The 16,503-nt window shown below is 39.1% G+C and overlaps 1 protein-coding gene across 1 annotated transcript in view; it reads right to left on the bottom strand.

Moving 5' to 3' along the window:
* LOC136050104 (transmembrane protein 132D-like) overlaps positions 1–11,590 on the bottom strand; it is a 196,576-nt gene extending 184,986 nt beyond the window's left edge. Inside the window, exon 1 of the mRNA XM_065738722.1 lies at positions 11,469–11,590. Within this exon, the coding sequence (XP_065594794.1) occupies positions 11,469–11,590 (122 nt within the window). The remainder of the gene's footprint in view (positions 1–11,468) is intronic.
* Positions 11,591–16,503: the final 4,913 nt, after the last annotated feature.

The raw sequence follows: 16,503 nt of genomic DNA, 5'->3' as shown, positions 1-16,503 counted from the left end.
AATGTCTGACAATTGCAATCTATATCTATTGGGTATCTTTCTGCCCATTGAGATCACGATTAGCCAGTAAACTTGCCCTTTCAATTCACTCAAAGCTGCTACTTCATTCTATTCCATCTGTGCTCTCTGAACCTTTCATTTCCAATAGGCTCAGACTAATTCTGAGCAGGCAGGGAAGCTGACAAAGCTCTACCTCTCTTTCATACCCTTAAGGCTGCATGCTGACATCTTAAAAAGAATTTATATTTATTTCTAATGATACTGCTTTCACACAACAAAAATTATTTATTTGAATCCTATCAAGGATTAATTACTTATTGGTCCATGGCTCAAACAGCCATTTGATCCCATGCTGCTGTAATAAAATAAAATGCTCTTGTGAGCTTACAGATTTTGACCTAAAAGTTGGATGCCTTAAAAATCAAGATGGACATCATTTAAAAAAAAATTACAACTCTGATGCATATTAATCAGCCTTTGTAATAGCCTTTGCATCTCGATACACACAAACCACAGCAGTAGTACTGGTGACAGATTTACAGTTCCCAGATGGCATTTGTCTACCAGTGTGTACATTCTGGCAGTGGAAGAGAAAACAGGGGTCGGAAACAGGAAGCCTACACAAGATATGATGAGCCAGTAAGACTTTCCGATTTAGTCACAGCTCTAGTTCATAAGGAAAGAAAAAAACAAGTGACTAAGAACTGGGAACTGCCTGAGTGATAGGCAGATGTGAGAGATCTTGTACAACAGTAGTCTGTAAAGCTCAGTACAGAACAGAAAGCCAAATAGAAAATGCTAGGCTGGCCTGAGTCCATGATTATGAAAAGGAGATGCTCAGCTTTTTGGAAACACTTGAAACAGCAGCCATTGGCGGCAGCTGAAAATGACCACGGCTACGTGACTGAGGCTAGGAATTAAAGTCCAAATTTCTTCCTGGAAACACCCATGTGATCTTCAGTATCATACTGCAGTCTCTATCACTGCTACAGAATTTTGGCTGCATGAAAAATATAAAGATGTCTTCAAAACCTTTCAGCTTGCTCATCAAAACATTCAGCACACAGCTAAGTGTCCATTCCAGTTTGGAGTATTACAGTTGAATCCCAAGGCATAAAGATTAACAATCACCACATTATCAAATTCTGTGGTGGTCTATCCTACCCCTCTCAAAATTTCAGCTAAGTCATGGAAAGGAATTTACTGAGGGAGAGCTGGGATTGTTAGCATTTCTTAATTGATCATCACATCTTTGTCTAACTTCAGCAGCATTGCCTTAGCCATCATTAAAGATTATTCTTATACTTTCATTTCAAAAGCGTTGATTTACTGATAGAATGTGGTGTTACCTTGGCAAAGCTAATCAGCCAGCTGAAAACAGCAGCCACAAATATTCCAGGTGATGAACATCAAACTTTTTACCATTTTGACTCGTTCCCATATCAGTCCATAGCTTCTACATCTGATTTCTGTAATCCTAATTTTTCTACAAAGGAAAGAGAATTAAAATGTCTTGAAACAGATTACTAGAGATACTCAACTATAGTGCTAGTGCTATGCCTACAGAATGTAGTTTTTAAATTCTAGGGGAGGCGCATTACAACCATTTTCCACATCCAAATTTTAAAATATCTGTACATTTCATCTTTATATCTGGACCTTGACTACAAAAGATTTATTGTCTCTCGTTTTTTTTTTTTTTCACAGCAGCTAATGCAGTTTTCATTGCAGTATAACATACAACATCCTTCCGTTATTACTTTTCCTTAAGTTGCATGGTATCTGTAGTACCACATAATGCAGTAGCATTTCTTTACCAGCACCAGGGCAGAAGGCAAGGTCTATTTGCAAGAGCTGTGCAATCTACTTTGATTGAGAAGTAAACAGAAACCATATCAATATCACCTTTTGCCATCAGGTCAAGGAAGGACACCAAGAGCATTCACAAAGTATATGAGTTTCTATTATGCAAAGGAAGAAATGCTTAAAAAAAAAAAAAAGAAAAAAATCCACACGCCTATACTGGAAAAAGAGATGAGAATTAAGAAGCTCACATCAATGAGAAAACGTTTTGCTGGAAATAAATAAATAAATAGGTATTTTTAACCACCTAATATCAAGAAATAAGCGAGCTCCAGTTATGTTGGTTTTCTTTTCAGATGGATGTAAAAATGTATGTGTGTATATATATACACACACGCCAACAAACAAGATTATTAGGAAAAAAAGCAGAAATCTGTCGTGCCTGCTTGTAACATGAGTTTACCATGGATAGGTAAAATTAAGTTTGATCTACGTTATGAATAATTCTGACATTACAATATTTTAGTCTGACACTAAACATTAACATTTCTGATGCCTTCCACTAGGGATGTTCCACTATTTCAGAATTCTAGAACATTTCATTAGTTTGCTGAGAAGAGCAAAGCTCCTTTTACAGTGATACAAAAAAAAAAAAAAATTAAATGCCTGATTCCCCACTGCCAAACTCACTGTCAGCCAAACTCTCCAAGGTGCATTTTGGGAACACAGTTTGGGAATCACCTCAGAAAACCATCTGACCCCTGGACGTTCTGTGGAGACTGGATTAAGCCCCCTTGGTTCAAACTGCTTTGACCATTTGGAACTGTTGTCAGTTTCTAAAATAATAATAATAATAATAATACATATTCCACAGGTAAATGTCTTTTCTAATGAGAAGTTTCAATGCTAATGATTTATGACTGCCGTGAAGTTTTTCATTTGTTGTTTTTAGTTTTTATTCTCTGGGATGATTGCACATCTCATAGCCTGTTGAAAAGCTCAAAACACAGTACCACAGAAGACTGCTTTTCTTGGGGATCTCCGCATGAGTTATTCTCTAGTACATGGGCAGCTAGAAATGGAGGTTCAAATATCTTGTATTAACTCCCTATACAGATCTACAAACCAGGAGCAGCACAGAATAAGGCATAGAAAGGAAACACAAGCTTCAGGTGGAAACCTTCATCCTGGCTGGAGGACAACGTCCACATCATTAAGAGAAAAAGGAAAGGATTGTCTCTGATTCTCTGCGTGTTCAACAAGTTAGCTCAGAAGTTCAGAAGAATCCATTCATTCTGACAGTTTCAGGTTTCAGGTCCCATCAGTAACAAAAGACACTGCCCAACACTTCCTCTCACAAGTTCATCTCTTCACCACTGCAATTCTGTATGTTTGCATCTTAGTGATATGATATAAAACAAACCCCAAAGACTTGAAGGGGAACAAGAAGAATGTAAGATTTAAGATCCATACCCCCTTCCAAAAAGAATTAAAAACCTCACAATTTTTAAGTGTTCTGTGGCATTACTAATACAGAGCCTTAAAACCAGGTGGGATGCTTTAACAGATCAGTAACAGCTTATAACAAAGAAATAAAATCATCTTTATGATGCCTTTTCATATACAGTTTTGCTTCCTATATCACATCACTGTCTGAAAAGATTTAGATAATTTATTAATTGTAACATCAAGGGATGGGATCTAGGTATGCTCTTCAAAATGTTTAATCAAAGAGATGCTTTCATCCTTTTTTTTTTCCTCTTTCCATTAAGATGCTCTTATTCTCTATTTTAACAGAACTCAGAATTCTTAATGCTGTCCAGTGACAAGGGCAATCAGAATGCTATGTTCCAATTCGTAACTCAGCCACTAGTAACTAATCACTTCTTATGTGGTAAAATGTACATCTCGTCTGTGAAGAGGGGAAGGGGCTACATAAACAGTGAGTAAACAGGTCCTTCTCTAAAGAGCCTGCATTCAGAGTAGACAAAGTGGGAGAGAAAGTAGAGAATTAAAGTAATTTTCCATAGGTTACAGAAAGCCAGCAGGTACCCTGACACCTAAATCATCATAGCAAACTGCTGCGTTCCGCAGCTGTCACAAAAAATCAAATTCCAATGTGGTGAAATTATTGCATTTCTGTAATAGGACAATAATATCTGACAAAAAAAAAAAAAGTGGGACGAGAAATAATGCTTAATAAGATCATTAAAAACAACAATAAACCAACCTAGCACTATCAGTCCTTTTCCTATTTTAATGCTCATCAAGAAGAGATATTTCTGATTCCAGAATATCAAGTGGTATATAATCATCATTTCTGTTGCAGAAACCAATGTTCGTGGATAGGTTTTCTGAAGAGATTTTGTTTATTTTTTAAGAACAGAGAGCATGCTGTCAGGGTTGTAGTACAGCCTGGCTCAGTGGAAACCCATTAAAACCACTTTAGTGGGCAGATGGTGTCAAAGAGTCAGAAGTATATAACAGAATCCTACTGTGCACAAGTGTTCAGTATGCAAGAAATCATCTCTTATCAGACAACTGCTGCAGGGGATACAGTCAACCACAAAGGAGAAAGCAGAGCACAGCTGAAGTCATGATCCCTATACTGTTTGCCCAATGGTATGGACAAGGATATGGAATAAAAGAACCTTAACTGATAAATACTTAGTAAACAAGGGAAAGATCTATGGAGAGCACTGTACCAAGCTTTAAAAAGCAATACCTTGCTTTTGTTAGTCACCGAAGGTATAACAACTCTGTCACTGACAGCGCTATCTCAAAGCTCACGAAGACTAAAATTTTGAAAATTGTCTATTAAATCTTGCAAACAGCACTCTTGCCTCTAGAATCTAGATGACACGGTCCAATCAGTGATCAATCAGATGTGTACTGACACACTTTGTAGATCAGGAGACACCTCCTTCGCATGTGCTCCTTTTCCATCCTCTTCTACAGAAACTAGACCAAGTTTTTCTAATGTTTTCATTTGAGCCAAATTCTGTAGGCAAACAATATCTAAAAAAGTGCCTAACTCCTACAGTCTGAGTTAAAAGAGATCCTAAATAGAATAAAACAGTGAAAATTGGTGTCAACATGACAAAGCAGTGAATACTCTAGAAGTACTCATCTTGTGCTGCTTCCAGAATAACTAAGTGCAGTAATAAACTTACAGAACACATATGTACCTTTGCCCTCCACTGGGCAGAATCAGAAACTGCTCAGTTCTGCCCTAAGTGTATTGATTATTTCGACATCCTTCACCAGATCATGAGGGTACCAGCAAGACATGAGCAAAGTTCTGTAAACGTACTAAAGATGACAAGCAGGTAACTGACTAGTCATGTGGTTTTGGTTTGTGGTTTCGTTTTTTGTTGTTGTTATTGTTTTGGCTGGCTTTTGATTTTATATATATTTATTTATTTATTTCATTGTGAACTTTTATTAGAGCTATTTAGTTCTTCTTTGAGCCTCTTCCACTGAGAGCCTCAAAATACAATCCACTGAAACAACATCTAAGCCTTTTTTCAAGTCAATCCATTTAAAAATGGATCTAGACGGGCCTATGAGAAAGAAAACTGACTGCAGAAGGAAGGGAAAGGTCCTACGTTTTACAAATGTTAAGAAGTATGGCATTGGTCTAAGTAGAGCCACTGCCAACCATTTTGACATGGCCGGCCTGTACAAGAAACAAAAATGAGTACATTTTGCTAAGTAACTTTCATGTGGGCAATCAACCATCTGCAACAAAGAAAACTACCTCCAAAAGTCTTTCTGAAAATCTTAATTTAAAAAAAAAATCTAGTCAAGAAGTGTAAAAGCCAACAAACATCCTCAGAGAGTACAGTGGGAGCCTCTTAAGAAGTCAATTGACCCTGCAGCACAGATGTCACAAGCAACTCCAGCAGACTACTCCTTCCTTGCTTCACTGAGCCACTGCTCAACGTTGATTTTAGTGAACCTGTGCTGAAGTAGATTAGAAATATTTATGTTACCAACTACTGTGTCCAAAGTACTGTGGTAATACCAAATACTTCAGAGAAATAGACATTAAATTATTACAGTTAGCCTCACTACAGTGCTCTTTCATCAAACCTTTTAGGGACAAGAGCATACTAATTTTTTTGAAAGAAATCTAGACCATCTTGCACAGTATTGTCACAGATATTTTAGCTTACAACCAAAGAGAAATTGTGATGCCCTCTGAATGCATCCTTGCTACATTTTATTTTCTCCCTGTGCTCTTTTCTAGCTTGCACGCATGAGATGTCTGGCACTGGCTTCACAACGCTGCTCAGATGATCCATGAATCACCAATGGTGTGTGGGCCACAGCTGAAAGAAACTGCACCAGAGAACTGTCTACACTCTGAATTAAAGCTTACTAGAGGCAATGAAAACATATAGTGATTTAAATGTGATCTGGATCACACCCACTGTGGACCTACAGATGGACGCAATATCTCATATCACAGACCTGGAAGTTATGTCATCCTCTTGTGTAAGTTGTACTACCAAATTGGAACACAGAGACTTGCCCAGACACTACACAGGCACAGTGCACTTTGGAGTACAAAGACTTTCAATCCATTAGCTCTGTGGGACCATCAGACAACCGCCTTACCCTGGAACTAAGTCTATTCAATGTAAGAAGAAATCAATCAAGAGTAAGTTTTCTCCCCACACAGGAGGCTGATGTAGCACAACATACTCAAATACGAACCTTAAATCCACTCATAATTAGCATTATCTAAACGTCTCTGAAGTATTTAAAATCCACTTCATTTTGAACTGCCATTAATATTGCATCAGTAATATTTATGAGGATTGGTGAAAATCAAGTATTTTAACATAACGCTATAGAAATCGAACCTGCAGTGAATCTCAGTTACCTCTCCAGCTTTTCTGCAACTAATCTGTCTGGAATTGGGTTTGTGTATCCTAAAACCAGAAACAGACTGCCACTAAATGTTGCATCCACAACAACCTGAGGAGGTTGATTTAATATGAGTGCAGCATGAAAAGTCAGGTTATCTTTTGATTTTTTTATTAAATAAAACTCATCCTTATTGAATAAAGCTGCTTTTATTAACATCTAAAACAATGATTTGTCTCACAAAGCCCTCCAGTCCCAGGGAAATAATAATAGAAAAGACAAAAAGTAAAAAATGAGTACATTACAGGGAAATATTAGAAGCCAAATCATATTAAGCCAGTATTGCAGATGACAAATAAAACATGGGTCTAGCTGTAGAATTTTTATTTTTATTTTTTTCAGTTCAGTCTGAATTTATTATTTTTCCAAAAGAAACCTGAACTGGGCTTCTCCCAGAAGCAGGAAGAAAGCGAAGTGCAACTTACTTTCCCCTTCCCTCACATAATGTCTCAAAAGACAGAGGGTTCAATGCAGCTGCAACAAAGTACAAGAACTTAGCTTTTATGAAAACAGCTTGAACGTTAAGCTAGAAACTTCTTCTGCCTTTTGGATTTTCAAGTTAACTCGTTTTGATTTCTGCATATAGACAGGGCCTAAGAGAAATACTCTACTGGTATTTTATGATCATCTAAGTAGCAGCCACCTGAAATCAGCATGCAGTGCATTTTCTATACATACCAATTGCACAGCAAGAGCAGCAGGTGCCTGGGAGGAGCCTGCCCACAACTTCTGTCAACACAGTTACTTTGAGGAAAACCACATGTCCCTCATCATCACCATCAAAATCTGTCAACATGAATTGAAATTCAATTCCAAACTCCCCATCTAGGCACCACAGGGGGGTTGGAGGAAAGAAATATATCTTAAATCAAATATAATAACCTTCAATTTTAATCTCATGTACAGTACCATTTTCCATCCCTATGCTATCAGTGTTCCAGAGTAATGATACAAAGTAAGTAGTGCTGAAAGACAAGTTGTTGCACTCCTCAGCTTTTCATTTTCCATGCTATTTATACTGGGTTCACAGCGCACTTCAATGTCAGTTCAATCTGCACACAAATGTCATCAAAAATGGCCCACAGCATTCTGGAAGATGGAACACAACCAACAAGCTCAGCTGCCTCATTCTTTGTGCAGCACTGCTCCCACTGAAGCCACTGGAAATAAAAAGCAAGGAGTATGGCTTCCTGTACAGCTACAGTTCACAAGGATGCAATCCACTGAAGTCATGACTGAAGTATTTTAGTATATTCAACTTATTCTGATATTAATTATTATCACAAAAATCAGTAAAATAGCACAGCTGAAGTTTGGCCATAGCAAGACCACTCTATAATATAAGATTCAATGGGTTCAAGAGGTTTCAAAGAATACTATAATAGGCCAAACTAAATGTTTAGGGGCCTCAGATCTCATTGGAAAGAGACTCGCAGGAAAATTTCAGCTCAGGATTACAAAGAACATGGAAAGCTCATCAGAACACAGGCAGTAAGTCACTATAATATTCTTACTTTTGTTGCTCTCAACTTAGACCTGAAATTTGAAATGAATATTATATTTTAATTTGACAACATATATCCATAATGTAAAAGGATTCTTAGTCTTAAGTCTCACAATATACACCTATATATTTTCCTTTAGGAGATGTTAAGATTACTATAAACTTGTACTAAGCATGGAATTTGGTGTTTACAATACTACAGTTTTTGTTCTACCTCAACAAAGCTAATGAGAGGTTTTTCCCTTTAGCAAGGGAACAAAATGCTCACATTACTGAACCTATCTGTGTTATTGTGTGTTTTCACATCAGCTAGGCTTGGTTATATTTTAACTGAAGGTGTCTGAAGAATCTATTTCACAGATGACACCAAATAGCAACATGCCCAGCTGACAGAGGGCAAGCATCAGCTCCCTTAGACTGGTTCAAAGACCTCCTAGTTGCTGACAAAACTGCTAAACATACCTGTATCCCTAGTTTCAATTATATAGCCTTAAAGCCTGTCTCCTTGTCTCCTGCTAGACATATAGATACACATATTTTTAGGCTGAATAACTTATTAAGAAACATGGATTATGTTATCAGTGACAAATTGTTCTGATAAGAACGTGAAGCTCTTCATAGAAAACATTTCACTTCTCAGGCTGGAGCTATTTTCTTAGTATACAAGATAAAAGCAAAGCAAAACTGCAATAGAATTCTCAAGTCTTCAACATTATTACCTGAAACGGTGCAGTGAGAAGGTGTGTTGCCATGGTTCTGAGTAATCAGCAACAGACCTGTGCACAATAGACAGCTGATTGCTGTTGTAGGTTAGAAGATTCTGTATCTCTTTAGGAAAACTTTGCTATATTAGAGTTTTTCTATTAGTAACAGAAAGACATCAAAGAAATGAGCCCTGTAGAAGTAAAAAAAAAAAGTTTTGTTTTTTTTTTTTAATCTTTTTTAAGGGGGCAGGGGGAGATTCAACCTCATTCATTGCCTATTTTATACTGTAAATCCCTAGAACACTCTTGTCCTTTTCATGACATACTAAGGCATAGAAACACAGAGTCTGTCACCTAGTATGGACAGAGACAGTTACTACAAAGATAGAAGGTATCTGTATAACTGAAGAGCAGAAAGTCCCAGCGGACACACAGTAACACACGGATATCTGAAGAACAAAATAAATGACAGAAAATGCCAGTAATTCTAATGGGATCTTGTGTATCCAGTTTCAAGAAATATCAGATTTAATGAGACTTTGTAATACCTAGAAAAAAATCTCGCCCACCAGTTTCTATAGCATTTTCTTTCTACCCAAGAGACCTCCTTTCCATGACCAATTTTCTGCCTGTTTATCTTTCAAAGGAGATGTAAGTAACATTTAAGAACAAATTCATATCTGAATGTTATAGTTGCTGAGATGGCAGTAAAGAAAGCACTGAACTCTGTAGGACTGCAATGCCACTCATACTCCAATTTTCAGTAAGCTGCTATCAAAAACACTGTTAATGCAGTGTTAAAGCTGCAGACTGAAACACATTTGCAAAAAAATAAAAAAGATAAAAGTTAATATTCTTAGTACCTTGTTAGCCCACCCAAAGCACTGATATTGCTTGTAGTAAAGCACATGATTTGCAGTAGATAAGTAATCAAAATTACCTAGGTAGGTAATCAAAACTTCTTGTGTGCAAAGTGAAAGAAGTCATATTTTCAAAAGTCTCAGAGTTCCAACTCCTGCTGTTTATGCACAACTTTTAAAGCTGTACTTTTGTTGGCACTGCTATTAGGTAACACTGAAGAAGACTTAAATTTTGTTCCTCTCTTTCTCAACCTGTTCTAGGGAATGAAAGAGATGCAATTTTTTTAATTATTATTATTGTTTTTATAGAGAATCTCCACAAAAATAAACAGCTGAGTATTTTGCCTTTTGGCAGTAAGTTCTGTTTTGGATACAAAGTAATTGGTAAAAATAACTCACTTAATCAAAAAGAAAAGCCTTGACATCTTGAAGTATGAAAAGGTGTTGAGAGTAAGCAATGCTTTATTTCAACAGGCATCTGTCTCTAAGCAGAACTCCTCATCAGTATGTTTGCAAACTCACAGATTAAATGCATATGCTATTATCCCTCACTCTAGACTACACACGTGGGATCTTTCAATTTTGCTTTCCTGCCACGATATAGCTGTTAAGGTACAGTGCTTTCTCAGTAGAAATGTACACTTGTCCCAACTTAGATAACACAGGAACGTTCGTCTAAATTAACTACGGCAAAAATATATTCACCTTTTGGTCGAGGCCGCCACTGAAAAGTTCAGAAGAGTATTTAAAAGCACACACAAATGAGTACATTGTCTACGTGCTGGTTTTCTTTACTGTAAACACACTTGAGGGCAACAAGATACCACTGAGTCATCTGAAGTCACGCTGTCAGGACATTCAAACTCTATTCAGCATGCAGAATACCAGACGCCTGCTTCAGGCTCACATCACTGCTTTTAAGCATTTCAGCAAGCACATATTTCTCCGGTTCAGTAAAACACTGCCGAGTCTGAGGCACAGGACTTTTTCATTTGAAAAATTACACAGATGATAACAGCAGAGCAGCTAACTCCAGCAGCCCATACCCTGAAGATTTCAGGTTTCAGCAAAACCCTTTCCAGGATTTCCCATCAAGATATCTTTGTTTATTTCCACTAACACATGACTTCTCCCAAGTCCTTCAGTCATGAATTGACCGTGTCAACATTCAAGGTGTCACAGAGAGAGGGGACAGAATCTGCATATGGAAAATGAACAAGAACCGAGATGCAGTATAACAGACAGAGGAGATGGAGCCTTACCTTTGGAAAAAAGTGCTGCCAGGCTCAAGAGGAGAGGTGACAATAGATGCCCCATATTGCTAATCCCAGAAGTGCACATCCTAGGGCTTGCGGGAAGTTAGGGCTCAGTTTCACACACTTCCCAGTCAAAATAAAAATCAGTCCGCTGGAGAGGCTGCATTTTCAGAAAAGGTCATCTTGAGCGCAAAAAGCATTTCCTTCGGAGAGAGGACTTACTTCTTTACCTCGAACCCTAACCCTTTCCTCCCTCCTTAGCTTCAAGACAAACGATGCCGTGAAAGCAAAACCCGCTCCTTTCAATAGAGGAGAACCGCTTTCTTCTAATAGGAACCGCTCGGCTCGCAGCCGGAGCCCCGGCAGCAGGCACAGCCCGGAGCGGTGCGGCTGCACCAAAGTTTACCTCCGGGTGCTGCGCCCAGAGCTCATCCGAACACGGAGGCAGGTTTTCTGTTGTTGGTCGCTCTTTTTCTTTTTTTCTTTTTTTTCCCTTTCCACCTCTCCTGAAGTTCTCAGTTTCCTCATGGACTTGTCTGACTTTCCGCACGAGAGGGAGGGGGAGAACGCGAATCCCCTCCGAAAGCCATGGCCACGGACCGCTCAGTGCGCTCGGGGCCGGCGGGAGCAGCATGCGGCGGGGAGCTGCCGCCCCAGCGGATGCAGCGCGGCTGGAGCCCGGTCCGTGCCGCCCGCCCCGGCCCTCCCGCCCGCCCGCCTCCGCCGGCCCCGGCCCATCCTACGCGAGCCGCTCTTGCTATTGACAGAAGCAGAGATTTAAGACGGGAGGTGTCGCGAAAATAGCCCCCCCAGAAAAGAAAAAAAAAAAAAAAGACGAGGCAAACAAATAGATAAATAAACCCACCGCCCAAGCCCCGCCTCGCACCGGGCAGCCCGGCAGCCCCAATCCGTGGGCAGCGGGGCGCGGAGCGGGGCGGAACGGGGCGGAGCGGGGATGCCTGGCCCGGCCCCGGTCCCCGGGGAGCCGAGCTCCGCCGTGCCCGCCGCCCCCTGCCCAGGGACAGACCGCACAGAGCCGAGCAGGGCAGAGCCGCGGGAAGCAGCCCCGAGCCGGGCTTCCGTGGCTCCGCCGCGCTGCCGTCGGCATCCAAACGAGCCCGCGGATGGGGCTGCCGGAGCCGGCCGAGCGCGCTGCTTTGGCACGGTGTGCTGCCGCACGTGGTTGCGTTTGGAGCTCTCAATGAAACGGCCGTGAGCCAAACGGAACGCGCAGACAGAATGGGGAAATGTCAGGACCCCGTTCTAAAAATACGTTCTGTCCATTGCAAGAACAGCAAAAATAATACCTGCGGTTGGTCTAAATAGTACTCACAGAAGTTGAAGGATAACTGTCTGCTATGAGGTTTCCCTTTGCAGGAAATTTTTGCTAACCCAAACCTTTAGTTGACTTTAATAAGGAGGTTTGTTTATTATGTCATTACGCTTGACAGATAGAACAGCAGCAAATAGTTTACTGCAGCCCACTCTAAACAATAGAAATAAAAATGTAGCTACAAGAACTTACAGCCACTTTGTCCCTTGCTAGAGAACAAGAAGCAATACAAATATTTTTTTGGTAGTAGTATGTGCACTGCTGAAGCTTTAAAACAGGTCTTTCAAAATAAACTTTGATACTACCTACTTTGCCAACACTCAAAAGTACATAACCATGCAATGGGAAAAGGCTGTATTGGAGTGACAATGCAGATCCATTCCATGAATTAGGACCAGTTTCAGAAGTATATATATATATATATATACACTTCTGAATATATATAAATATATTTATATATATATATATAACATATATATATTCTTATATATGTATAAATCCAGCAAAAGATGATTTTTACAGTTTCTGGCTCCATGGCCAACACATGGCCTTTGCTGTTCATGTAACATTGGGAGATAGTCTGTCCTACTGTCTTCTAGTTACAGAGATAGCTAGATAGAAAGATAGAAATGCAGAAGCAGTTATACAGAGAGGAAGTTCTAGTACCATACTAGATTTGCAAGATCACATTATTCTTCATGTCATTTTACAACACCATTTGTGAACCAGCAGATTTGGAACCACTCATTTAAATTTCCAGCAAAATCATGTAAGCCAAGGAACCAAGTCCAGAATGATGTTACTTACTAAATTCTAAATTTACTTTTATTAAGGAAATTTATTTATTTCCTTAATATTTGTAGAAGTCACTTTAAAAGGTCAGAAACTGATTATTAAGTTCTATGCTTCACTAGTTTTCTCACTTTAAAGCCCTATTCAGATGTTTAACTTTCAGTGGGCAGTAACAGACACATAGCACCTTGTTATCAACCTCCTCCTTCTCCACTCTCCCATTATCCCCATTAACCAGCTCCATGTTCTTCCCAAGGCCGCCTTAGTTATGAGCTTTCTGTTGCCTGCAGACCCTAAAGACACAAGAACACACCTTTTACATGTTCACCGTGCCCCCCCATACAGCAAGTCTTCCCTTTGTTCCAGTGGATGCTTTACTAGAGTGACAGCTAAAGGTTAGGCCACTTACAAAGTTTCACTCTGCAATTCCCACTATTCAGTAATGAGAAAACATATTGTTTTATTAGCAATATGCAAGGCAAGCATGCCTGAAGTTTTCTGGGCAATTAACACAACTAACTATGAAGGAAAAACAGATTTTAGGAAAACAAAAGGTAATGAAGAGTCTTACAGAACTGCATCTCCACAACCTATGGCTGACCACAAAGGTAGAAAAATCTATATTGACAAAGCAATGAGAAAATCCATTGTTATTCTGAGACTTCCTGTTTCATTATCAATGTGACGAATCAATGGATAGATACAGAGCGCTTTATGTAATTAAAATTACTAATTCTTCTAATCAGTTCATCGATTCCCCTCCTTTGTTTTGTGGTTTTTTTTAGAGACAGAATCACAGGGGTGGAAAGGAACCTCAAGAGACCGCTGAGCCCAACCCCCTCCACTAAAGTAGGTTCCATACAGCATCCAAATGGATCTTGAATATGTCCATACAAGGAGCCTCCACAACCTCTCTGGGTAATCTGTTCCAGTGCTACAACAATAATGTTCCCTCACTAACAGGCTGGAAGTACAAGACTAGGAAAGGTCCTATTGATACAGCAAAGAACAGTCTAATGAACAGAACATAGCCAGGTAGACTGGGAAAGAAATGTTTCTCTACCCAATCTTTTTCACTCCCACATATTTCCACATCAGTGGAGAATTTTGCTCAGTGCCTATGTGTTTTAGAAGTGGAAAAAAATGATATCTCTAAAAGATGTGGGAAGAGGGGATGTGGTACAGTGATCTGAGAGCAAACAAATCATTTCAAAAGCCAACTGTATTCTAATAATTCTTTCTGTCCACAGACCTGGAATAGTAGTGCACCTTTAGAAGGCCCCTGCTCCATTTAACAGATCAGTTACACATTGTCCAAAAATATTTTTCACTTTCCATTAAAATGAGAGAAAAATCCTCCGCACTGAAGCTACTATATATTTTACAATTGATTTTTTTTAGACAGATTTTTATTCCTCCCTCTAACATCCACAATTGTTTGAAGAATGCACAAAGGACCTTGAAATGGATTATTTGGGCTTGTTATTGTACAACATTCAAAATAAAGAGCAATTAGAACTATAGGCTTGGAAAACAAGAAGGAATCAGCACGGTCAGTTTGACCTCCTGGCAATTTCATGCAATTCAATGTGTTGCCTTCAAAACGTTTAGTAGTCATGACGCAGTAAGCAGTTCCACTTAAGGAATTTGCTATTTTATGCTTCTATCACTCATTTCTTCTTCACATCTATCTGCTGTCTCTTCTCTCTGCTTAGCTTATACAGAGCATTTCAAGAAGGGACTTCTTTTGTCACACGTGCACACTGCATCTCAGCCGGCTGAGTCACCGGCAGCAGCTGGAGGCTTTGTGATGCTCCCACATGAATAATATGAAAATCAGATTGCCATAATGGAAGACACCACAAAGACCAAACTGAATCACACTCTTTAACTCTATATTAATGTCTGGATTTTACTCCCTTTTGACATTAACCAGCACTTAGATTTTTGTTTCAGTGAAAGCAGGATGAGACATTAAATCTTTAATACATTTAAAACTAATTTTTCATCTGTCCACTCATACAACATAAGAAAATAAAAAATAAAAGCACTCTGTTTGCTCACAGTGCTTTTGTTATATGAGAAAGTCAAATTCAGTTCAAAATCTTCACCAGGCTCAAATAAAAATATATTTGACAGCTTGTAGTTCCACTGTCAACGGTAATACTGGTTGGAGCACCTATCTCTTTAACAATCAAATGCTAACCTTCTTGGTGAATAGCATTCCTATCAGGGTACTTTACGTCAGTCCACAATAGCTGAAAAAGTAGATGTCAGTCAGTTTGCACTCTCCTTTCCTTGTTTCCAATGAAAACTCAAATAGCTTGGTTCCAAATGAATTCTAAAAGTAACAAAGAACCTTATCACAACACAGTTTGGCTTTTATCAGCCAAATCAGCAGTACCCTAATAGAAAAAATGTGTACCTATAAGCTTTTTTTTATTGTTTAATTACTGAATTAATATGGTAACCTGCTTCATCTGATTATAGGATTTTAAAAGCTGCTTTGACTGCAATGTACAGTGCTCATGGTACAATAAACTGCCCAGATTTATATGCACCAAATATTGTAAGATACAGAAGCCAACTTGAATAAAATCTCAATAAATAGGCTAACCAGTAAGTGTACATGACAGGAAGAAAATCACTATAGGAAGAAACACACAATGAGAAAATTAATAGGCACAATGAAAACTCTGCCTGTTTGTGTTCAACTAAAGCCTCCATAGCTGCAAGATGCTACATGCTAGTATGAGCATTTCCTAAGTTAGAAGAGATGAAGCAACCAAAATGACTGGAATGTGTGCAGGTATAGCACAGAGTGTCCAAATTGAAGTCTTGTAGTATTCTCAACAGTGTAACTTTCAAAAAGACAGCGGTTCATAGCAGCAGAGAGCATGAGACAGCAGAACCGAGCACATTACCATGACTGTTCTGAAACATAACCACAGAGAAGCTGATGGGATGTTTTACAAACAGCTAAGACGACAAAGCCCATTTGACATTACTGTAGGGGTGATGTAAACATTTGCCTGCAGACACTGTCAGGTTACTTTTTCTTTTTTTGCTGTACTTTTGTTGACATCAAATGAAAACGAACAGAGGAATGGTACAGATGAAAACTCCATACAGCTTGCTCTTCTGCTTCCCACAGAGTCAAAAAGCAAATGCTTTTTGCATGCATGGCCAACAAGGCCAAAATACGTAACTCCCTTGAATGCTTCCTCTGAATCCAACACCTGAGCCACAGGTGGCCTCAATATTCAGAAAACCCTGACAACTTTCCCTTTCATACATCTCCCCTTGACCTCATGTT

Source organism: Cyrtonyx montezumae, unplaced genomic scaffold (assembly GCF_038088225.1).
Source record: "Cyrtonyx montezumae isolate F1298 unplaced genomic scaffold, pur_monq_1.0 scaffold_23, whole genome shotgun sequence".
Lineage (NCBI taxonomy): Eukaryota > Metazoa > Chordata > Aves > Galliformes > Odontophoridae > Cyrtonyx > Cyrtonyx montezumae.
This window is presented reverse-complemented; position numbering and strand designations above follow the sequence as displayed.